We start from the raw sequence: 25,351 nt of genomic DNA on the forward strand, positions 1-25,351 counted from the left end.
CGGGAGAGATAATAATAGTCCTCCAAAGAATTATAGAAATAATGAAATGAGGAATGTATCCAAGCGTCTAGAGTAGTCTCTGGAATGTAAGTGTTCAACATGTTAGTATTATTACCATTTTAAATGATTTCTGGCACCCTGTGTATTCCCTATGAGATCAGTGCTCCCTTTGGTGTTAATATTTGTTGTGTGTTGGTATGTTTAATCTTAAATAGCCAGGCAGTTCTGGAGACAGACATAACACTCATCCTGGTGTAATATTTAATTCCAGAAGAGCATGCTGTCTGTTCTGAGTATCATTATTTGCAGTTTTCTTCCCATCCCAGATTTTCTGATAAAGACACAGGTGTTGTGGACCCTCAGGTTGGGCAAAAAAAGATCTGTTATTTCTCCTGTTGTTAATAGATTATATAGAGGTGAGAAAATAATACACGTGGAAGAGGGGTTGGCACTTGTTACTACAGCATGTCTGTTAAATGGACAAGCTACTGGAGCTGAGTCTAGCTTGTAGCTTTACGAGCAGCATTCTTCACCCTCGGGAGGCTGGAAATCCTGTGAGACCAAGGCCAGACAAAAGGCAGAGGCCCGGAGGACGCCACTGAGAGAAGAGCCTTCTCCGTGTAACGTACTCATTTACCATGGACCACCTTTCACAAGCAACTGTACACCTTGGCTAGGCTGGTGAAGATTCCCACTTGTAACCTGCCAACAAGATGCTGAAAAAGCAAACAGATGTTACCCAAGGATCAATTAATCCATCTATTAGGTCCAGTAAACATGTGTTTTTAGTATCAGGGTGTAGATGAATGTAATGGATCTAATATTTTTGAAAGAATTCCTTAATTATATTCCATTATTTAGCAAGCCAGTTTCTCCCCCTTATTTCACCGTAGTAGGTTTTGTCACCCACATCGAGCATTCACCTGAAAAAGATGCTGGATTGTCCTAAAAGAAATGTCAGATGACAAGGGACAAAGCTAAGCTTCCTCCCTGCTGCTCTGGGGATCGTGTTTTTAAGATGTTTAAGCCACACATCAACTATATTTCAATTAAAAAAGAAAAGTTAAAAAAAAAAGTTTAAACTGATTCCTGAGCATAGCTTATCCTTCCTTAGGACTTCCTTCTTTTACAATATTGTTTTCTCTGTTTTCTCCAAATGGTAACACATGGAGGGTTTTAGTTTGCAAAGCAAGCCTAAAATGCCCTAACCCATCCAAGACTCCCGGCATACAAACATTTGCTCCCCGCTACCAGTGAGAACGTCTTCCTTCAGCTGTTGGCTGTCAGCAGCTCTTTGCAGGCTGGTTTCGGTTGGACAGGACCGATGGTGAGGGAGGGCCGTGCGCTATTACCCATATGCTGTGTAGCCAGAATTGCATTTTCACGGCAGAGGGAACAGGAGCAGGATTCCAAGTGGATTTGAGATCAGTTCCTGATTCTCAGGCCAAGGTCCTGTATCCAGTTTCCCCTACCTCGTTTTACATTTCAGCAAAGGGCAGCAGCGCCTTCCGATCCCAGTGTTTATTTGGCCAGTGTCATCTGAGAATGCGACGGGGTGATTTGTGGTGGGAGAGATGTGTTAACTGGGCCCAAACGGCTATCCGATACCCCAGACGTAAACTGCTTCCTGCAGGGTTGGAAAACGGGCTGAACTTTTGGAAAGTTTACCTTTCATTTTCTGAGGCCTTCCAATTTCTTAGTTGCAGCTGGATGGGCTCTCAGAGCACAGGAGATACTCTGGGAAAGAAAGGGGGTGACTGGTCCAGCTGGGGGCAGTGGGAGTTGGAGCGTTCCTGGGACAGGGTGGCCCCTGCCTGGCTCCTGGCTCTGGGGCAGCTCCCAGGGTCCGGGGGCTCAGCCTAAGATGGGGGAATCCCTGGTTTGGTTGGATTCTCCAGGAAGAGGCTTGTACAACAAAATGACCTTTCAGCTCCTCTGTATTTTATCCCCCCTGCCAAGCGTCCTTTCACACGTATGATTAAGCACTTCCTGTGTGGCAGACACCAAGCCGCACAAGACATTCAAGATCCATTTGCATTATTTCCTTGGAATTTGTTTTCCAGACAAAACAAGACATTGGCGATAAGCAGTGATCCCTACTTCTCTCCCTAATACCGCCTGACTTATGACCAGCTCTTGTTTGAAAATGCTTAGTTTTGTGACTTTCAAACCAGTGCCCCAGGTTTACATGCGATGGATAGAGTTCTTGTTACTTGTTTGAGATCAAGATGAGCGCTGAAGAATATTTGTGAGAAATGTGGCACCCATTTTGGAGGTCTCCCCGCGGTAATTGGGAAGGCGCCCTCATTGGTAAGCAGGAGTCTCCCCGAATGGGAGAGAGGTTGCTGGGGGTGATGGGGGCAAGAGATTTGCCCTGGGAAGCATTTGGGTGACTTACGGCCAGGAGATCCTGCATAGCCATTGCACATTTGCAAATTTATCCCCTTACACTGCGGCCTCCCCATCTGTTCAAGCCTCTAATTACAAATGCAAAAAACAGCTAATTTGCAATGGCATCATAAAAAGGGGAAATATAAGTGATTTAAGAGCTGCTCTATGCTATGTCGTTCGTGTTTTACACACTCCAGGCAGAGAGAAATTTCGTTCTCCCTGCATTAAGAGAATTCCCTCACATCAGCCAGTTTCTGATTTGGCTGGACTGTGAGAGAATGTCTACGAAGTCACCAAGGAAGGGGGCCTGGCTCCCAGGATAGGACAAGCCCATGTGATTCTGCCCAGGACAGAAGGCCAGCCACTGTGGTGACTGCTCAAGGCCAGTCATCTGCCATGATTTCTGGATTATTTAAACTCCTTGGGGAAATAGATAATGTGGACACAGGGCTGTGAGTCTAACTAGGATCACTATAAATTATTTTCTTTCCAACTTGCCAGTGATGCAGTAAGGACAGTTTCTCATGAGTCATCTTAGCAAGGAGATGTGGAAAGGTACATATGCACACAAAGGCATAGATTCGATTTTCTTTCCTTCTCTCCTCCCTCCTCACCCCCTCATCCTCCTCTATCTTCTGTCTCTAACTGTAGAAGACTTAGAAATCCCCCAGAGAAGCATCCACATGGGAGAGAGGAGAGAGAAAACGGTTTGGAGTCATGGGCTGCCTCCAGGTTGTCGTCATGCTCCTGGCACCCGGTGGTTATGGGAAAACAGGGCAGGTAACAACCTCACTGAGCCTCACTTCTCTGAGCTGTGGATGAGGATGAGCGGCACCTGTTCTGCCTCCCGGGTCTCTGAACCATCGCGTGGATCCCCCAGCAAACCAGAACACACCTGCAGGAGTGCGTGCTCTCTGACCCAGCCCTTTCATTTCCCGGGTGAGGAAACGAACCCCCTTCAGTGTTCAGACCAGAGCCTCCCTCTTGCACTTGCTCCCATACTCACCCCCTCACCCAGGACGTGGTGGACACTCTCACAGCACCCAGGATGGTGCTGGCTCCTGGGACAGAGGGCTGGGTGGGGGTGGGGGGAGGCCACAGTAAAGAAGCATTGTCTTTGCTCTTGAGGAGCGAGTTGGCCTGGTTTCACACCTCCCTCCCCAAGGAGTGGAAAGACAGCTTCCCTCCGAGTGCAGAGACCTGTATTCAGAGCCAGCATTGCCAGGAACTTATTAAAAATCTTGGGCAAATCATTTTGCTTCCCTGGTCCTCAGTTTTTCTCTGTTATCAAATAGGAAGTTTGCACAAGGTGGTCTCTAGGAATCCTTCAAGTTTAAAACTCTGTTGTTTTTAGTGAACCTAATAGGGGCAACAGCATTTGTTTTATTAATTGTAGGCCTGAAACACACTTTTGCTCTGAAATTCCTTGGTTGCTCTAAGCATATTATGACTCATTTACATCTTTAATGGTGGTATACGTGCAATGAGGAAGACAATACATAAAAGTTCTTCTGAAAATGTAAAAATAAAATATCAATGGGTAATTCATGCAGGTGTGCTCTGAATAAGAGTATATGGGAGATGCTAGGAAAAAAGTATTTTGACATTTGTTGAAGGGGTAAGGAAGATTTTATTCAGGACTGTTGCAATAGGGGAGAGAGACTGGGCTTAACTGTAAATACAGTAAAGGCTGCTGGGGATGGACAGTTAAGTAGCAGAGTGATGGGGTCATTGGATGAAAATCACTAAGAGTAGGGGGATTCTTGCTGGAGGCAGGCTGGGGTGACCAGATTTCAAGGGTGGGGAATAAGCAATTTGATCAGATTTCAGGGATGGCGGGATTCTTGCTAAACTGATTTAGCAGGATTTTTACTACAACTGGACTAGGCTAAAATTGGTCAAGAAAGGAATCTTTGTCAGTGGGAGGAAATAATCTAATTTCAAGGACAGTATAATCATTTTTAGGTGAATGTTTTGTATAATTATCCAACAATATGTTTTTCATAGTTGTTTTACAAGTAAATTAAATGGTGGAGGAGGGGATGGGGGTTTAGTGGAAGGATAAGTTCCTCTTTGGTTAATAAGAAAGACACTATCCTCAATCACCTGTCTGTAGAGCACTCATATTTGTAGGCAGCTTGGAATCTTGGATTATATGACATGGGGACAAACTACATTGGAATCAGCTCCTGAGACCAGACTGAACCCTTCATGTCTATGAAAAATAGCTGCCATTACATCATGTTTACTATGTGAAGACAAGTGCCAGAAGCTTTCTTGCATTGCTCACAGTTCCATCATTTTGCAGAGGAAACACTTTTAGTAACTCTGTGTACTACTGAGTAGTGTTCAGAAAGTGCTAAGTGAATAGCACAGTGTAGACACATATCACATTGTCTACACTGCATGATTCTATACCCTGCCCTCTTTGTTACTGCTCCATCCTCATGTACACTCAGGATCCTTGGTTTTCGGAGTTCAGTGTCCCTGTCTATCAAACAATTCAAAATGGAGAACTCATTTTCTTGGGCCCTAATCCACTACTTTAACTCAAGATTTGAAAATGCACACAATATTGAGAGAGAGATTTTAAGCTGAGGGGATAGTAAAGGGGGTATCTGTTGTTACCTGTGCCCTCCACGGAGGCCTCTCATCCCAGGGGCTCTGGTAGGGCTGGTTTGGAGTCAGTAAGGATGGGGAGACAGGCCCACTGGCTCTGCCTTCCAGGAGTTTCTGGTTAATATGGGAGCACTGCTGTGAGGGGCACAGGATCATGGGGCCCACAGGCATGTGAAAGAACCTTCAGAACAGAAGAAAGGTTGGCACAAATGGAAAGAAGTCAGAGCATAAATTTACCCTGGTCAAAGTCTAAGAAACAGTAAGAAGAATGTTCACTTCCCTTTGGCATTCTCCGGGTTGCACAACCTTCCGGAAGCAAAACAGAAAAATGGCAGAACCAAAGAAACAGCATCTTCCTAAAAAGGGAAAGAGGGAAATTTGTTGCCCATCACCCGTGGATACAGAGGATGAAGAAAAGAAAACAAAAGAGCTTTTCCCTTTTCATTTATATGCATGAATAAAAGTAGGTTCCCCCATCTTTCCCCTGTAGTTTCCAGCAGAAGAAATCACTTTTCAAATTGTCTTCGCAGATTGACTTTCCTGTGTAGATGCGGCTTCCATTTATTCCATTGGAAAATAATTCTTTTGGATGATAACCCTATTTGAAAACAATATATTTTTAGTCATTGAACAGAGTTTCGAAGCTGTGATCAGGTAGTTTCGTGGAGCAGTCTGCCAGTTTTGATGTTCGTATTTTCTTGTGTTGGGGCTCAGAGTCAAAGAGCCTCCTTAAACTGTAAATGACGGGGGGGGGGGGGAAATCTGTTTGCTCTGATTCACAATCGGAGTAATTCCAAGAGAGCATTCTCTGGTTAAGCCAGACATGACTAATTCAGCTAAAGTGGATTTTTTTTTAATGACTAAAAATAAGTTGTATCCCAATGGCTTCCGTCTAAAACCATTCTGTTCCTGTTGCTCTCCGTGGACCGGCTTCTAGAATTCTGACCCAGCATTTCCATAACACCTCGGTGAATTGGAGGAGCTTTCTGGGTAATTAGCATGCAAATGTGCATTTCCATGCAGGATCAGAGACAAGCTCTCACTCTCCTGCTGAGGGATTGATTTTGTTAGAGGGCCCGACAAGGTGTGTTTTTCATTAAGACGTGCTTGCGTGACTATGAACACAAGGGGTAAATTCCATCTCGGCTGTAATTGATAAGGAACCTTGTGAGAAATGAGCTCTATCCCCGCAGCAAGTCAGCATATCTGTGCTGTGTCGGTCTGCACAGACCAGCTGAAGGATGCAGGCTGCTCAAGAATGTTCATTTGGGGGCAATTCCTGCTTTTTATGTATTTAAAACAGTGTCGTAAAGGAATTTTTTCTTTTAAAAAGCTTTGGTGATTATCTGCAAAATAACTGTATTAGGGGACTCTGTTAAATCATACAATCTCACTTCATTTATTGTTTCTAAGCATGACTCCCGTAGGAGCGAGGGAATAAAGGCCTTTGTTCTGTCTTCTCTTCCTCCCACGAAGGAGGTTCACTGGTCTGTAAAGGTGACAGTCTCTTCTGTTAACAGTTCTGCATGGAGCCTCTAAAATGTGCATCTTGAAGACCCGATTTACAAGTTTTGTTTTTGCTGCTTTTTGTGGGAAGATATTTTCCCTGCCTGGGGTGGTGTGCCGTGGCTGGGATGGCACATCTGGCAGTAGCTGAGTGACACCTAGCAGGAAGGATTTAGCATCTCAAGCATCAGTGCAGCTAGTTGGGGCCATCTTTTGGCAAGAAAGTGGTTGCCTGAAATTTGAGCTCCCTGCCTTTTGAGCAAGAGAAAGCTGAACTGGCTCTGTGGTGAAGGGACCGAAGGGACGCTTCCTCCTTGTGTGGGTGTCCTGGGCGGGCAGAGGATGAAAATGTACCACTTCTTAGCATCCGGGATGATGGATACACCGTTTTCTTTTTTAAAGCCTGTAAGGGGGCAGTATGTTAACAGTGGTTAATTACCTCTGGTCATGGGACTGTGGGTGACAGTTGCTTCTTTCTGTATTTGTCTACATTTCCAAAACTCTCTACAGTGAGAATGTGTCACTCTCAGAATCCTAAAACACTAATTCTTTTTAAAGCTCCCCATCCTGGAGGAAGTCAGGGGGTGTCATGGAGCTGGTAGTTGTAGGAAGGTGCTGAGACAGGAGGGCAGCCCCGTTGGGCCTGGAAACCTGCCAGTGACTCCCCAAACTGCCGCCGGTGGCCGGGGAGGGCTGTTGGCTCCCGAAAAGGAAATCTCCAGGTCACTGCAAGGTGCTCAGAAGGCCGCCCTGCTTCCCAGCCTCACCTCACAGGGCTTGGGGCCTGCGTTGGCTGAGAGCTGCCCTTGACGTGGTACAGCTTCTAGCACGTTGATTTATGGAGCTATTTGGTGTCAGGTAATTACCCATCAATATCCTATTTATCACCCAGCTTGTCACGGGTTGTGGCTGCTATTCCGTAAAGCCAGACCTTAGAGAAAGAGCCAGTGACTCAAAGCACAGGAAGAGGTAACACTTTCAAGTTCTTTTCTCCCCATTTGCTTCTTACTGCTCAGCCCTCCCATGAACAGGGGAAAGAAGCTGCCAATTGAAGTGTGACTTCTGGATGCTGGGGGGATCTCTCTCTCTGACTTGTCTATGCCCTTCTCTCCAATATCATTTCTAAATAAATGTGTTCTGTGTTGGGGGATAGGAAAATCTGCATATTCAGTAGGCCATTACATTTTTAAGAGCTCAGATGAATAGACTGGAAAGAAATATATCAAAACATAAATACTGTGGTTGATAGAAAATTCTGTCTTCTTTGCAATATTTTCCATACTGTCTATAATGAGCGTGTATTTCTTAACAATAAAATAATACATTTTCTGTACATTCACTGATACTGGAAATTCCACAATTAAAGAATCATTCATTCAGCTTCAAGTTTTTTATGCTTTTAAAATGTGGATTTTGGTAGAAGGTGTCTTTAGGCTTTGGAGTTGATGTCCTTCCCCCATCCAGCCACTTCCCTCCAGAGCAGGCTCTGATGAGGGGTGTGGGGCAGGGGGCTGGGAGAAAAGACCAGAAGGCAGGTTGGGAGACCAGCTTTGCCCACCACAAGGTTTGCCAGGGGTGCAACTGGGACTCTGAAGTACAAATGTGAGGGCGCCCCTGCTTTTTCTGTGCTGAATTCCTGGAAAGCCCAGCTGTTGTCTGGAAACATTGGACAATCTGGGCCCCTCCCCAGCCCTCAAGTTTCAAGATTTCTTTCTGTCTAGGCCCTCACAGCCTCCTGCCCTCCCTCTGCAGGGGGGCAGAAAAGGAAGCCAGAGGCTTCGGGTGTTTGACAACAGAATGTTCTAGCTCCCAACACTGAGTGATTAAAAGTGATTTTTCTTTTAATAAAAAAGAAGACTTTTATCATAGTCCTGGGGCTGTCAGAAACCATTTGGACAGATTTTCCTAGTCTTGTTTTTAGATGCAAAAGCAGGGGGCATACCTGTCCAGACCCCAGCTCGCGCTTACCAACCTCAGTGAGGAGAGGTGGGAGGATTTCCGGTTTGGTAAGGGAGATGTTTTGATGGACTGTTCTCATTACATTCAGGGCAGCCCTCACTGAATGAAAGGAGGCTGTGAATTGTTTCTGTCTGCAGAGTTGCCCTTATGGTGATTGTGTCTGAAACTCTGGGTCCAGGGGCACGGTGTGGATGAACATTCTTGTGGACACTCATCGGGTGCTTCCTCTGTGCCAGGCTTTATGTTTATTCACCCATTTAACTCTCTCTGCAACCCGATGAGAAAGGAGCTCCTGTCATTGCTCTTTTCCAGGCAAAGAAAGTGGGGGCCAGGGAGTCACCTGCCTGAGAGCACTCAGTGAGTGAGCGGCAGAGCCAGGCTGTGAACCCGGGTGTTCGGTGGTGGCCTTCAGCTGATAACCACGATACACGTTGCCTCCCACCATGGTGTCTGCAGATGGCCATTGCCAGTTTTGCTTACATCTGTGCATAGAAGTCTTAAAAAAATAATTATACTAGAATACCTTTCCATGCATTATGCTAATTATAATGCACTCACAATTTACATCCGTAATTAGGAGACTGGGGAGTGAGTGATTCTGTTGCTCGCAGAAGGAGGGTACAAATATTACTCCATGTGGAAACCACAGACCCAAATCCCAAGAATAAAGATAGCATACCAACGAGCACTGGTGCCCAATGGTAGCCCATCATCTAAATATTTTCAAGGTCCAAGGATTTTAGTGATTAAACAACCCAGTGGCATGAATCGTTAAAGACAAGGAGGTGGGCCAACTGGCTCAAGTCAGCTCCCTGCAGTGCAGGGGAGGAAAAAGTCTTTTCTTACTACCCTCCTAGGTTCTCTGGTTGGGGCCGTGTAAATTAGACTGACAAAATTCAGGTTAACAAAAGAAAGACATACGCATTTATTTAATATAAGTTTTACATGACATAGGAGCCTTCATAGGAAATGAATACCCCCGGGCAGATGAGACCTGAGGGGTTTTATGGGAGGTTTGATGAAGAGTGGAACATTGTGGAAAAAAACGTGATAGGATGAAAGGATGTGAGCTGACTGTAGTAAAGTGTGGAAAAGTGGAAAAAGCCTGTTTCTTCAGATTTCTCTGAGCCCCCTGGTCTTTGGAGAGAAGGCCTCTGCTTTCCTCTTGCTATAAGGAGGGCACCGCTCACAGGAGGGTCCCACGACCCACTTCTGGGGGATGGAGGAGGTCAGTGAGAGTCACCCGCATGTGTCATTTCTCACATTCTTTCAGCTACAACCATTCAGTTTGCCAAGTTGCTGGGCTTTGGAGTAGTGTGTTCTCAGCCCTGCCATCAGCAATCCACAAAAGTGAAATAACAAAACTTTAAAGTTGATGGTGTTTGCAACCAAGACAGTCAATACAACAGGGGTCTCACATTTCCTAGACTATTCATTTCATATGTTTTTAATTGTCTTTTTATAGACATGAACACACATCTAAAAAAAGGTTTGGTCCCAATTTTTTAAAAAGTTTGAAAAACAGTTACTTGCAAATCTCTCCTTGGCTGAATGTCTCAACATCCACACTTAACCCTGGATGTGGAAATTTGAGCTGCAGGAACACTTTGGGGCACTCACCAAAGACTGACTCTGACCTTCTCTATGGAAGTTTCTAGTTCACAGCTGAACTCTGTGCCTTTTTGAATCATGGCGTCTTTGACAGTGATGCCAATTGTATGTAAAAAATGGTAACAGGACGTGTCCTTGGAGGAACCACTTTCCAAGTGTCCTCTCCCTGAACTTTGACTCTGAGGGCTCTGAATTTCAGCCAGGGACAGACTGAAGCAAGACTTGGCTTCTCTCCCAAAGTGATTTACTTTAAGGCTCTGGACTAGGTTCCCAGCTAGATGCCATCCCCCGCCCAGCCCAGGCTTTCAGGACTGAGCCCATAACTCGATGGCGAGCCTGAATCTAAGCCTGGAAGAAAGCAGATGGTCTGCATTAAGAGATTTACCAAGGCTTTGCTCGTTTCTTTGTTTCCTTTCTGTGGGATTTCATATTCGAGAGCATGTCCTCTGAATGTGATGGTGTGCCAGCACTGGATGTGTTGATACTGAGTCTCAGGGCACTCATTTCATAAAGAACATGCATAAGAAGGGACCATTTGAGTTATTGTGTAAATGTTTTTAGCTCATCAATAATGTTTGTGTAGCGATCATAGATCCTGGGCATGGAGAGGCCTTTCCTATTGCTAAATTTTGTGCCACTTCTTAAAGCCAGCGAGGATAGGTTCCATGTGATTACTTCTGAGTGGGGCACTGAAGTCCATTTCTGGCAACTCTAAGCTCCCTTTTTATTTTTTACTCTCCTATTTAGATAAGAAAAAAAAAAAACTGCACAAGGAAAATCTCCTTATCTTATTCAGCAGTTAATTTTTCCCTTTCATCCTAATTCTCAAAGGAGTAAGTAATTTATACAAAGGATACAAGCCAAGCTTTCAATTTTGGAAGAGTCCAAAGAACCAGCATATTTCTCCCTTTCTGTCTCTCTCTTACTTGTTTTAATAAAAAGAGATTTAAAAAATTTTTTAGAAAGCGAAATAAATGAAATCACACATCTAGGAAATCGTGTATGAGGGATAACGACTATCAATGATTTAGCAGATAAATGACTTGATAATAGATATAAATGCATTCATCTGGGTTTTTCAAAGTTTTCCTCAAAGACTATGGAATCGAAAGATAGTCACTCAGATTTTTCAAAGAAAGGAACCTATAAATAAACTAATTGGACTATCACTTGATTTTATGTCAGATATGTAAGTACTTAGAGAACACTGTTTATTTCAGCTGTTCTCATCAGTATGATTAATGACTACTTAAAAGTGCTTGATTCCATTTGTATGCCAGCTGTTCTTGCGTAAAACAAACTGGGACTTTCTCAAGATAACCAGTGTCCGTCCGTCTGCAGGGTTTGGGGGCTGATACCATGAGTTAAGAAAGGAAGTGGAGGGCCCTTATCTCATCCTGATGAGGTCATACCCAGATGCTCACGACCGAAATGTATTCCTAAAGCAGATGCATATTCCTGGGGACTTGTTAAATCCAGGGCCCGTCCCGTGTGTAGGTTCTGCTTGGTGGAAAGGTCTGAGCCAATAGGGAACCTTATGCCTTGTTAGCAAGTTAAAAAGGACGTAAGTAGTCTTAACCACACACATTAAAAGTGCTTTCAAAGGTAAATACGCAAGACAAGCCTTTCAAAAGCACAGGCAAGCTGGACCAAGCAGCAGTAGGAAGTCATCAAACCCAGGAAGAAACACTAAGGTCCCTTTCCAATGAAGTGGACACACACAGGTCACACCCTGAGGGTGGGCAAGGTGTTGGTGAAGCGGGCATGATTCCACAATCAGCAAGTGGTGTCCACAGGATTATGACCCTCAATGATTTAGCAGATAAATGACTTGATAGTAGAGACGTAAATACGCTCATCTGGGTTTTTCAGTTTTTCTCAAAGACCATGGAATCAAAAGAAAAGATAGGCCTAATGGGGAATGATTGCAGACAGGAGCTCCAAAGCCAGTGAGCATGTCTGTGTGTCTGTTTAACTGTCCCCAGTTTAATTCACAGTTATTTTTAAAAGATTGGTATTTGTTTTAATGAAATGGTTTGATCTCCAGAAGAGAAACGGTAGCTCTTGATTCTGATAGAGTAACAAGTTACTTCATATAAATTGTTTTGAAATCTCACAACCACAACAGTTGCCAGAATCTTTAAAGGTTTTAAGGGACGGAGTCAGGATTCAAACTCAGATCTCCTTGGTTTCAGACATTACCCCATCCTGCCTAAGTCCAGTTCTGCCCAAATAACATGTTATTCCAGCCCAAAGCATGTAAATCCTGAAATTTTCTCCTCCTGCTCCAGTGACTGAGAGGTTCAAATATTCCACCTCCTGCCGGTGTCAAGTTGTGGAGCTGCTGTCAGCCTGGGTCCTTGAGTGACCATATGAAGCAGAGTCCCCTCCACTGACCTGTGCATGTGATGTGATCAAAGGCTTTTATCTTACTAAGATCTGGGAGAAAAATCCTCCTCATTTTTCTATTTCAAAATATTATAGGTATTCACATGTACTCTTCTAGATGAATATTACTATTTGCCAAGTTCCAGAAAAGGAAATGTGTTGGGATTTTAATTGAAATTATACTAAATGTATATATTATAATATGGGGATATCTGGGATTGCTTATAAGCACTGTTTAGAGGTCTTATTCAAATACAGTTCTTTGCCTATTTTCCAAGTGGATTGCCCTTTTCTCATTGATATATAGGAGCTCTTTGTTTATTAAGGATATGAACATTTGGCTATTACATATGCTGCACATTTTTCTCCCTGTCTATAATTATGCTTACATTTTATTTTGCTAAACAAATATTTTTCTTATGCTGTATTGTTTGAATAGGAATTTAAAAGTTTCATGTAGCCAAACTTGTCTGATATATTTTTCTATGGCTTCTAGTTTCTCTACCATAAATAGAAGGGCTCTCTCTTTGCCAAGATTATAATTTCCCTATTGCCATTTACTAAATAGGCTATCATTTCCCCACTGGGCAGAAAAGCTATTTTTAGCAACACTAAATCCCTACCTATATATGTGGATCTGTCTCTGGACTCTTTAATTTTTTTTTTTAATTTTTATACCTGTTTCATAGTAATTTACTTACTATTGCTTTTAATAAATGTTCTGATATGTGATGGACATATTCATTTTTCTATTTCAAAATATTGTTATTATTCATATGCACTCATTCCAGATAAATGTTATTGTTTGTCAAGTTCCAGGAAAGAAAATGTGTTGGGATTCTAGCTGAAATTATACTGAATGTATATATTAATACAGGGAACACTGAAATCTTTATATTACTGAGTTTTCCATCAAGGAAAATGGTATATGTACCTTCATTTATTCAGGTCTCATTAAAATGTTATAGTTTTTCTTGCATATGGCTTGTTAAATCTGTGTCTAGGTATTTTGTAATGTTTGCTACTGTGAAAGTGTTTACTTTTTATAATAGATTGGCTTATTATCGAATCTTATGGCTCTATACTTAACTGGAAACACAGAATAGATGAACTTCAAAGACCTGTCTGAGAATATAATTTAAAATCATTCCTGTTCAGTTATTACCTAGAATCTAAGTGAGAGAGACAGAATACAAAATCATCTCTAAGATGGAGAAAAACGCATCTTTGGTCTGCACCAGGCTGCAAAACGCAGTGTCTGCCTGGACTGCATCATAGGGACTCTGCATGGAACATCCCTCTCCTTTTTTTTTTTTTTGACGTTTGGCCATTGGCCTATGAAAACTCTTTCCAGAACTTACTAGGAGGTTGCTTTTCAAAGATGTTATTTTCTATATTATATTTGTCATCTGTATGAAGTTCTCAAAAATTCCCCTGGACTTTGTTCCTCTTGAGAAGCTGCTTTGTGTTTTTCTCTAGTGGTCCCTTCTGTAAATCACGCAACTGATAGCATCCCCCTCTGCGCTGGCTGCTAGAGAGCTTGGAGTCAAATTTTTGCTCACCTCTAACAAATGTGTAGGATTTTCATGGCTTGCGTTTTGAATTCTAAGCTTATTCCTGGCCTTGCTGAACTTTCTTTCCTATACTTAAGCCTCTTGTTCACTTATTTTTATCTTGTTACATCTTATACGTCTTTGTAATCCACTGTCAGTGCTTTCTGGATCAAGAGGGACTTAGAACTACTTCAGCAGGTATGTATCCGATAATCTGCGCTCTCGTTCATGAAACTGCAGGATAAATATAATTACCACACCATTTGATATAAAGAACTTTATTTTGAAATAAAGACTGACACATTCTCTGAAAGTACAGATCAGTTCACACAGAATAATCTTAGCTCAAATTTCTAAACTCAAACTCACTTTTAGAAACCTTCCAGTAAAATGGTTATTAGATGGCTAAACTTTAGACTTAAATCTTGACTGGGAAGTGTATGCCTCATGAGATTCATTTTCTCTTGCCATTTGAAATGGGTTCCCCATTTTGTGCTCAGTACTGAAAACAAAATTCCTCAGCAAAGACTTACTCAGTTCTTATATTTCAAAATTTTCCAGAAAAGAATTTTTAAGTTACACGAGTTTGTGACCCAGCATTGCAACATGTACAAGCAAATCAGAGCTGTTTTTAACTGAAAGTATATTTCCAAGTCAACACAGACAAGGACAGTGAATGGCAATAGTTTTTAGGGATATTCTTAGCTCAGTGACACATATTAAATGGTGTTCTTGATGATAAATTTGGGAAAATATGAACAAAAAATTTTAGGAAGGAATTTGTAACACTAATCTAGATTTATAAATATTCAAAAATATCAATAACCCTATTTTATGAGAGTGAGACAAGGCGACTGAAGACATTAAAAACATAAAGACACTTAAAAAAAAAAAAGAGTTGGTTTGACTTACTTAACCAAGTCTTCCTGGAGCATTCTGTACACAGAGGACAGTCGCAAGGCACTGTCCTGGGGACAGTAGCTGGAGCCTTTTCCATGTGATTCCCAAAGGGCAGAGATGCTCCTTAGGAAACAGTGGGGTGAATTAATGTTGAGAATAATAGGCTTTATATGAGGGACTATGAGCATAATATGATCTCATCAGATGGAACATTTGCCAAAAGCCTGAAATCAGAAGCAGGACCAAGTCCAATGCAAGTGACCTCATTTCTGCACAGGGAAAACACTTCTAACATTTTTATTTAAAGAAATAAAATCTACTGATGGGCATCGCAGAAAGTGTATGAAATGTATTTCTTGTTTGAACCCCTCCTGTGTTCATTTGGAAGTTCAGAGAAATCTGTAAAGATCTGCCTCTTGGCTTCTTAACTTCATCAGTGCCCCTGGATGGAACATGAGGTCAACTATGTAAAATTCAGGGGGAGAGAAAGCCCCAGTCAACCCCTTTTGGGGTTCGTTCATCAGCTGAACTTCATTCCAGGCTCTGCCGTACTCCCCTCGAACCAGAGAGCAGCCAATGCCAATTTTATCAGCCAGAGCCTGTGGGAGAAAACGTGACATCAATTAAGAGGGAGGAGGGGAGGGGTGGAGAAAAATCCTTGGTTGAAAGATGCACCTTGGTTGAAGGTGAGATATAAAACTCTTGCCCCCCCTCAAAAAAAAAAGTGCTTAGGAGGAAGGCTGGGGGAAAAATGTAGAGTGTTAGGAGTCGATAGGAGTCGATAAAATGGGGTAAGTTTCCTTGTTCCTCAAGATTCTGTGGACTCAAAAATTTGTGTCAGTCCTGCTGGGAAGTGACATTTTTCAGGCAGTTACGCTGCATTGTATCAGCACAAGATTGATCATGTAATTGGAGAAAAGCTGTTCCACGGGCTTTCGGCACTAGTGTGTCTATCAATCTTTCTGTGCTTCTGGGCTGCTCTTGGGGTGTGATATGCAGTGGGATTGAATGGAAGGGTCAAATTGCTGGGGGCCTGTTTCTAGCCCATTTGTTCTGGGTGGTGTAGACGGGTGTCCTGGGGAGGAAGGGGCAGGGTCGTGGGCAGTGGGCCCTTCTAGGGCTGCCTGCTGCCCTGTTCTCAGGGCTTGCTTATGTTCCTTGGAAATAGTCTCTTCAATTTGTCCTGATTTTGAGGTTATTTTGAATGTACCTTTAAAATAATCTGGGAGCTTCTTAGCCACACCATAGTGGGTAAGGAAGATGGCTGGGTTTGAATTTAGGGTCAGCCACTGACTAGTAGTTGTCACGTCAAATGACTCAGCCTCTCTGTGCTTCTACGTCTTTATCTGTGAAACGAGGCTAACAAAGGTATAACCACCTTCCTCATCAGCTGGGTGTGAAGATGAAGTGAATGCATGCTATGAACGCTGGCACAGAGCAAGTGCGCGACGAACGTGCTCAGTACTAGAAGGCAACTCTTGCATCGTTTCAGTCATCTCTGTGTTTCTATATTAATGTAATTATTGATTGCTTACTATGTAATGACTGCTACCATCTTGGCTCGACCAAGATGACTAAGACATGGTTGTCACTTCTAGGGCCTTACATTCTATCTAGTCTGGTCAACAGGCAACTACAACATGACTGTATCTGGCTATGTGGCACTCTGTGATATATAGTAAGAAATACATATTTGGTCTTTGTCCACTTGCTAGCATAGAGCTCCTAAGACGCTTGGAATTTCCTAAGTGATGAGAGCCATAAAGGTGTCCTTTGTTATATGAATGGGGTGACTTTTGTATGGAAGGGGGCTTGTTGCCAGGAGGCTCAACTTTGGAACTTTCACACCCACTCCCCAAGACCCCTGGGGAAGGGAGAAGGGCTGGAGGTTGAATCAGTAGCCAATGGCCAGTGATTTAATCATGTTATGCAATGAAGTGCCCATAAAAACCCAAAAAGGAAGGATATGGAGGGGTTCTGGGGCTGATGAACAGGTGGAGGTTTGGGGAGAACAGTGTGCTCAGAAAGCATGGAAGCCCTGGGCCCTTTCCCCATACCTTGCTCTGATCATCTCTCCTACCTGGCTGTTCCTGAGTTATACTCTTTTATAATAAACCACTGACCTAAGTAGTATGTTTCTCTGGGTTCTGTGAGCCCCTCTAGGAAACTAATTGAACCCCAGGAGGAGGTCATTGGAACCTCCAGTCTACAGCCTGGTCAGTCAGATGCACAGGTGACAATTTGGGCTTGTGATTGGCATCTGAAGTGGGCAGAGGGTGGGGTGGGGCAGTCTTTTAGGACTGATCCCTTAACCTGTGGGATCTGACACTCTCTCCAGGCAGGGAGTGTCAGAACTGAGTTGAATTGTAGGACACCTGGCTGGTGTCGAAGAATTGCTTGGATGTGTGGAAAACATCTCCCACCCCTGTGAAATTAGGCCTAGAATCATTTTACACTCATAGTGGGGGTAGAGACACAAAAATATACATGTAATTATCAATTCCAAAATACTTACTGATTGGTTTTATCTCCTATATCTCCCTGTAAACTCACCCCATCGTTGACATCCTCCACCCTGGCTCTAGTCTTGCTCACTTTACTTCTTGCTCCAGTGACCTTCCAACTGATCTGTCTCCAGTCTCACTCCTGTTCTAATTCATTCCCTGGATGATCTTTCAAAATCATGTCGCCACTTTCCCCTTAACTTTCAGTGGCTGCTCACAGATTTAAGATCAAGTGCAAACTCACATGGTGCTTTATCATCTGGCCCTTTAGCCTCCCCCAACGCTTCCCCTCTTTTCTGCATCCAGACAAACTACATCCCTCCAATGGACCACTGACTCTCACACCTGTTATTTTGAATCACGTGTTCACATTGTTTAGAACACTCTTGTCTTCCTTCTTTACCGACTGAAATCCTAGTTAGCCTCTAATACTGAGGCCACATATCCCTTTCTCCCCTGGAACTTTCCCTGATGTCACTTGAGAGCCACAAGTGTGGCTCAGGCATCCCTTGTTTACAGGAACTGTCACGTTAGTATCTCTGTATTCCAGACCCTGGAAGAGACCCTGGCCTATAGTAGATTGTGATAAGTGTCGACAGAATGTGCTTCTAATAGTCCAGTGAATATGTATGTAGGTGTGTGGCTGTACACATACATATACATGTCAAATATAAGTACATCTAAATGGCAGGAGAAATATCACCCAACTGAATGTTAGCAACTGGCTCACTCCACAATCATAAAGGTGAAACATTTTTACCTAATCAGAAATGAGGCCAAACATTTTGAATACCTTGAAAAGCAAAGCTCGATGGCAGAAGATTCCTTTTTTGATCTGTCCAATCGGTACAACATTGGATTTAAGTTGGAATTTTAGTTCACTTATATGAAGTTGCCAGCTGAAATCCTGTAGTTTCTCTTTTGGAATCTTACCACCCATTTTTTCTGCCACATACCTGTGTCAATCACATTGAGATCAAATCAGTCAAGTTTAGTATCTCACTTTGGATGCTTTGAGTGTAACTATATGTGTTAAAAATATTTCCCCTCTAATTTCTGTTTGCTTTACTTTTTAAAATGTACTTACTGTAAGTAGCTGTTAACATTATGCTTAATCTATTCAAACTATCAAATGTCAACTGAAATTCTAACAGTATCATTCAGCAGGAAGAAAGACAGGAATGCTAATTTTCCCAATATTTATAGCAAGATACAAATCCACATCACACTAAATTTATATCAACACAATTAAATGTTCTCTTACTCTTGAAAGTATTTTCAAATGTTTCCATCTGAAATCCAAGGCATTATACTAACTATCTTTCTTTTTAGGAATTTAAACTCAGAAACAAAGACAAACACATAAGAAATTTTCCCAATAGGTTCACAAATATATTCCAGTTTCATCATCTTTTTCTTTTAAATTTTATCTTTTTTTTAATTTAGAGAAGGACATGGCATTTATATAACACTAAAGTTAGAGGAGAGATGAAGAGGCAAAAAGGAAGAACTAACAGTTAGGTGAGGAGGTGAGATGTGTGGGGCATACTTTGCCTGTGGGTTTCTCCTAAAATCAGGCTCTCCCTCAAGATGTCAGTGAACACACCTGCAAAAATCCTCCGTCAACTCAGCCTACTTCATCTTGGAGTAAAGGCAGAATTGCACATTTTAAAGAAAGAATTTCCTCCTGCTGTATGTGGAACCAAGCAAAGAAGAACAATGGTGAAAACCAAGAGAAAGGGTTGGGTAGAAAGCTGCAGTGCCAGCCAGCCAGGTGTCCTGTAATGACCACTAGGAACCAAACGCTTGAGGACAAGTCTCTGAATATCTATCTTGGTGGGGGCTCAGGTTAAAAGCCTAATAGTTTGGGAATGATAGAAAGTATTTCGGATAGGAGCAGAGCATGAGGAAATTTGACAAATGTTGAAATGAGCTAAGTTAGAGTTCTGCTTGAGTCATCACTTCTCAAGGACACTGGGAAAACTTCCGTAGCCAGAAACAACTCTCTTCCAGCTCCGGCTGCCGGGACGTCGGCAACCTGGCGGCTGTGTTTCTGCAGTTGTCACATCCAGGTTTGATGGCTGTGACACACTTCCATTTGGAGTAGGTACAAGCTCCTGTGGAGACTGCAGCTGTTGCACAAGCCAGGGGCTCACGACTGGCTGGTGTCAGGCACGAAGGCAGTCCTCTGTTTCTAGTTTTCTTACAGCTATCAAGTCAAGTTCTCAGCCACCTCTAAACGGAATCAGGTTAAATGCTCTAACTTAGAAGGCGACCTCACTGGCTTCTTCAGAGTGCTGAGCCATCTCTCAGAAGACCCACAAGCCCAATTTAGAGCAACATGAGACACAAAGTATCAGATGTATGACATAAAAGTAGGGGGTGGTGATTTGTATGAGAAAATAACTTGTGAGTTTACAAATAATTCACAATAGGATTCCTTCATTCATAACTTCTTCAGGATCACCCTGAAAGATGCTTTTCAAGGTTTAGCTGGGGAAAATGACTTAGTCATTTTTCTTTAAACCACTTCCAACTCCTAGCTCTGATTCTTGGCAGAAATAGGATCTAAACTAGAAATGGAGGATTTTTGTTTTTTCAGTTCACTGTGTTTATGCTTCAGAGTCAGAGGTAGGGTGCTGTAAAGTTCAATTTTATTATGGTGTAGTCTGAAAATCGGCTAAAAAATGCAAACCGCTAAAATCAAAAACATTTTTTCAGAAAATAAAAAAATGTATATGTATATATAGATGACTTACTTGGCAAGAAGCTCAATCTGTTCCCTGATATTGGTGATGGGAAGGATGGATTTGGTCACTTCACACACATAAACACAGAAGTCAGGGTCGGAGGGAGGGCACCACTCTTTATCAGTGTTTCCTTCTCCAGTCAGTTTTGGTGCTACTGCAACCTCTTCCTCCTCCTTCACTTTTTCCTCCTCTTTTTTCCCTCTGCCTTTCCTTAGAGAGTAAAGGACAGCAATCAAAATCACCAAGTGGAGGGGAGGGGCCAAGATGGCAGAGTAGAAGGACGCTCATCGCTCACCCTCTCCCACAAACACACCAAAACTCACAACCGCGGACCCACCTAGCCAACCAGAGCACCTGCTTAACTCCAACAAAACATCGCCCTCTTCAAAAGACAAAAATGCCACAAATCTGGTAGGAGAAAGGGAAAAAAGAAAGAAGAAAAAGCAAAACAGTGTGGGACCAGTCCCACAGGGAGGGAGCGGCAAAGGACTAGCCCTCGTTCGCTGGGTCTCCCCCCTCCAACGGAGACGCCAGCGGGACAGAGGGGGAGCCTCCGAGGCTCAGATCTGCACGGAGCAGCCCTTGACCAACAGAACTAAGTTAAATGAGCATAAAGTGTCCCTGCGACACCCAGCCAGAGACGCGAGCCGGCAGCTGGGACAGGTGGCCCAAGCTGGGCGGAGGACGGGGGACGCTGCACTGAGGGAGCCCCGGGGACTGCGGGGGGCTGCGCGCCGTGGCTGGGAGGGGATATGGAGCGGAACCCCCTGGGTCCCACATAAATTATGGGGGAAAAAAGCAAAGCAACACGGCTGGTGTGCCCTGGGGGGAGGGGCGCCATAGCCTTTGTCTCCTCAGACCTGCGCCACCATTGCTGGCGCGGCCACAGCCGCCACCTCCTCCATGCGCAGCGCCCACGCCAGGGTGGGGCCCAGACCTGAATCCGCACTGGGGGATCCACAACCTCCTGCGCAGGATGGAGACTTGTTTACAGCCCGAGGCAGATGGGATCTTTCTGCCCTGGCACCTCAGAGAACTTGCACCACCAAGACAAACGAGGAGCTGAGATTTGGGCTGGAGCAGGGGCGGGGCTGTTCTGTGGTCTTCCCCGAGCCCAACTACAGAGCGCCTTCCCGAGGCAGAGCGGGCAGCTGCACAGAGCAGCGGAGCAGATGCTGGGAGAGGGCGGGCGGCCACCCGCCTTCCTTGCAGGAATGCAGCACCTGACCGTGGTGCTGGGAGGGGGCGCGATCTGCCCACCTGCCTTGCCTGAGTGCAGCATCTGACTGCGCCATCGGTTGGGGGAGTGACCCGCCTGCCCACTGGGTGAGAGCTCAGCACCTGACCCACTATTGGGATGGGGCGCTGTCTGCTTGCCAACTGGCACTGGGAGCAGCACTGACAAGGGCACCAATGGAGGGCCTCTGGAAACAGCAAGCTGAGTTTGCAAAACAAGGCGAAGACAGAAAGACTTCTCGATAAAATCATTAAGAGCGCACAGTCTCCAGAAGAACACACCCCCTTTTTTAAAAAATCTTTTTTATATCTGTTCTATTTTCTATTACCTTTTTAATTTTTACTTTTTAAACAACTGTATATGTCTATGGTTTTAATCCCTTTAAAATTTTTCTTTTAAAATATTTTTATTTTTATCACTTTAAAAACTCTACCTCATTTCATTTTTATTTCTCTTGATTTTAATCTCCTGCTATTGATTATACACAGGTTTCAAATATTGTTTTCTGATCGGCTTCACTGGGGAATTCTACCAAACATACAAAGAAGAACTCATACCAGTCTTTCTCAAACTCTTCCAGAAGATTGAAAAGGAAGGAATACTCCCAAACTCATTCTATGAAGCCACCATCACCCTGATACCAAAACCAAGCAAAGACACCACCAAAAAAGACAATTACAGACCAATATCACTGATGAACATAGATGCAAAAATCTTTACCAAAATATTAGCAAATAGAATCCAACAGCACATAAAAAAGATTATGCATCATGATCAAGTGGGTTCATCCCAGGGACACAAGGGTGGTTCAACATATGCAAATCAATCAATGTAATACATCACATCAACAAGAGAAAGGACAAAAACCACATGATCATCTCAATAGATGCAGAAAAAGCATTTGATAAAATTCAACACCCACTTATGATAAAAACTCTCACCAAAGTGGGTATAGAGGGAACATATCTGAACATGATAAAAGCTATATATGACAAACCTACAGCCAGCATAGTACCCAACAGTGAAAAACTCAAAAGCTTCCCACTAAAATCTGGGACAAGACAAGGCTGCCCACTATCCCCACTCCTATTCAACATAGTCTTGGAAGTCCTAGCCCCAGCAATCAGGCAAGAGAGAAATAAAAGGGATCCAAATTGGAAAAGAAGAGGTAAAAGTGTCACTATATGCAGATGACATGATACTATATATAGAAAACCCTAAAAGGTCCACACAAAAACTACTAGAAATAATTGAAGAATTCAGCAAGGTTGCAGGTTACAAGATTAACATTCAAAAATCAATTGCATTTCTTTACATTAATGATGCATCAACAGAAAAAGAAAGTAAAGAAACAACCCTCTTTAAAATAGCACCCAAAGTAATAAAATAGCTACGAATAAATCTAACCAAGGAGGTGAAAGACTTATACATGGAAAACTATAAAACACTGATTAAGGAAATTAAAGCAGATTTTAAAAAATGGAAAGATATCCCATGCTCTTGGATTGGAAGAATCAATATTGTTAAAATGGTCACTCTGCCCAAGGCAATCTACAGATTTAATGCAATCCCTATCAAATTACCCAAGACATATTTCACAGAACTAGAACAAATCATAATACAATTTATATGGAACCACAAAAAACCTAGAATTGCCAAAGCATTACTGAAAAAAAAGAAAGAGGATGGAGGAATAACTCTCCCAGACTTCAGATAATACTATAGAGCTACAGTCATCAAAACAGCATGGTATTCGTACAAAAACAGACATATGGACCAATGGAACAGAATAGAGAGCCCAGAAATGAACCCACAAACTTTTGGTCAACTAATCTTCAACAAAGGAGGCAAGAACATACAACGGAATGAAGACAGTCTCTTCAGCAAACGGTGCTGGGAAAACTGGATGGCAGCATGTAAATCAGTGAAGCTAGAACACTCCCTTACACCATACATGAAAATAAACTCAAAATGGGTCAAAGACTTAAAAATAAGACAAGATACAATAAACCTCCTAGAAGAAAATATACGCAACCACCATTCTGCTCACTTTATGCTTTTTATTTTGTTAGATTTGTTGTTCATTTGCTTTGTTTTTTAGATTTCACACATAAGTGAAATTCTATGCTATTTGTCTTTCTCTGACATTTTGCTTACCATAATTCCTTCAAGATCCAACCATGTTGTCTCAAATGGCAAGATTTCATTCTTTTTTATTGCTGAGTACTATTCTATTGTCTACATGTACCACTTCTTCTTTATCCATTAATCTATTGATGGACACTTAGGTTGTTTCCACATCTTGGCTATTTTAAGTAATGCTGCAATGAGCATGGGGGTGTAGAATTCTTTTCAAATTAGTGTTTTCATTCTTTTCTGATAATCAGAAATGGAATTGCTGGACCATTTTAATTTTTAATTTTTTTGAGAAATATCCATACTGTTTTTCTTGGTGCCTGCACCAGTTTGCATTCCCACCAACAGTGCATGAGGGTTCCCTTTCTCTACATCTTGGACAACACTTCTTATCTCTTGCCTTCCTGATGGCCATCCTACCAGGTGTGAGGTGACAGCTCATTGTGGTATCGATTTGCATTTCTCTGATGATTAGTGACGTTTAGCATCTTTTCACGTGCCTGTTGGCCATCTGTATATCTTTTTTGGAAAAAAAAAACTTCAGATCCTTTGCCCCTTTTTAAATCAGATTGGATTTTTTTTCTCATGAATTTTATGAATTATTTTTATATTTTAGATATCAACTTTCTTTTTGTATATATGATCTGCAAATATTTTCTCCCATTCAGTAGGTTATCTTTTCATTTCATTGATGGTTTCCTTTGCTGTGCAGAAGCTTTTTAGTTTGATGTAGTCCCAGTTGTTTATTTTTGATTTGTTGCCTGTACTCTTGGGAGTCAGATCCAAAAATGTATTGCCAAGACTAAAGTCAATAGCTTATCACCTAAGTTTTCTTCTAGGAGTTTTATGGCTTCAGGTCTTATGTTCTGAGTTAATTTTTGTTTGTGGTAAAAGATAGTCACCTAGTTGCATTCTTATACATGTGGCTATCCAGTTTTCTGAGGGAAATTATTTCAAAAGCAAAAATGTTTGGGGAAGTCATTGTGATGGGGATCAAGATGATCTAAGTAGCAGAAAAGTTAAAGTCTAAAAGTCTCCAAAGATGAACAGACTGGAAGGATGTGAAAAAGGAGACAGAAAAACATTAAACTTTCAAGCGTGTATAATAAACTCATGTGCAATCAACTTAAATATTTATGAAGACTAGTCTGAATACAAAAATAGAGTATAGACAGAAGTTATAATTCATTTCATGAATGGGTGTAGTAAATATTTATTGTAAAGAGAATGGTCTTTATGAGGAAAAGCTTTAGAGGGCATTAGACATGTTGGTTTCAGTGAAGCCTGGGGAAGTATCAAGAAGGTGACTGGAGCCTATGCCATACCACCCTGAACGTGCCCGATTTCATCTGATCTTGGAAGCTAAGCAGGGTCGGGCCTGGTCAGTACTTGGATGGAAGAAGGTGATTGCATAGACAGGAAATAAATTGATCACCTCTCCTATGAGTGTTGTGCCATCAAAGAGAGTGCAATTAAAATTAAATTTCAAAGGCAGAAATAGGATGGTCACCTAACGAGAGCCTCTTGCTTAAAAGTTTTAATTTACATGGTATATGGTAATGATATTCATCCGGAAAAACAGAAACCCACGTTTTCACTTTCCTTGTCTGTATTAGGGCACCTCACATGCAGGGGGTTGACTTGTCTCCCAGCTCTTCTCTCCTCTCCCTTTCAAAAATTCAGCCGCTCTGTGGTTCCAGATGGCTCATTATTCTTTGTCTGTATTGCTCAGGATCTTTTTGTCAATGTTAAACATTCTCCATGACATTAACAGATGAGTAGAGTTAAAATATTTTA

General features: G+C 42.5%; 1 protein-coding gene across 3 annotated transcripts in view; it reads right to left on the reverse strand.

The window, feature by feature from the left end:
* Positions 1–14,289: 14,289 nt before the first annotated feature.
* The window catches only part of ARMC3 (armadillo repeat containing 3), a 74,440-nt gene continuing 63,378 nt past the window's right edge, over positions 14,290–25,351 (reverse strand). For all 3 annotated transcript variants that reach the window (XM_074358088.1, XM_074358087.1, XM_045505022.2), the window contains 3 exons: positions 20,191–20,391; positions 18,225–18,387; positions 14,290–15,526 (listed from right to left, as the gene is read on the reverse strand). In XM_074358088.1, the coding sequence (XP_074214189.1) occupies positions 15,317–15,526; positions 18,225–18,387; positions 20,191–20,391 (574 nt within the window). In that variant the 3' untranslated portion in view covers positions 14,290–15,316. The remainder of the gene's footprint in view (positions 15,527–18,224; positions 18,388–20,190; positions 20,392–25,351) is intronic.

Source organism: Camelus bactrianus, chromosome 35, assembly GCF_048773025.1.
Source record: "Camelus bactrianus isolate YW-2024 breed Bactrian camel chromosome 35, ASM4877302v1, whole genome shotgun sequence".
Taxonomy (NCBI): domain Eukaryota; kingdom Metazoa; phylum Chordata; class Mammalia; order Artiodactyla; family Camelidae; genus Camelus; species Camelus bactrianus.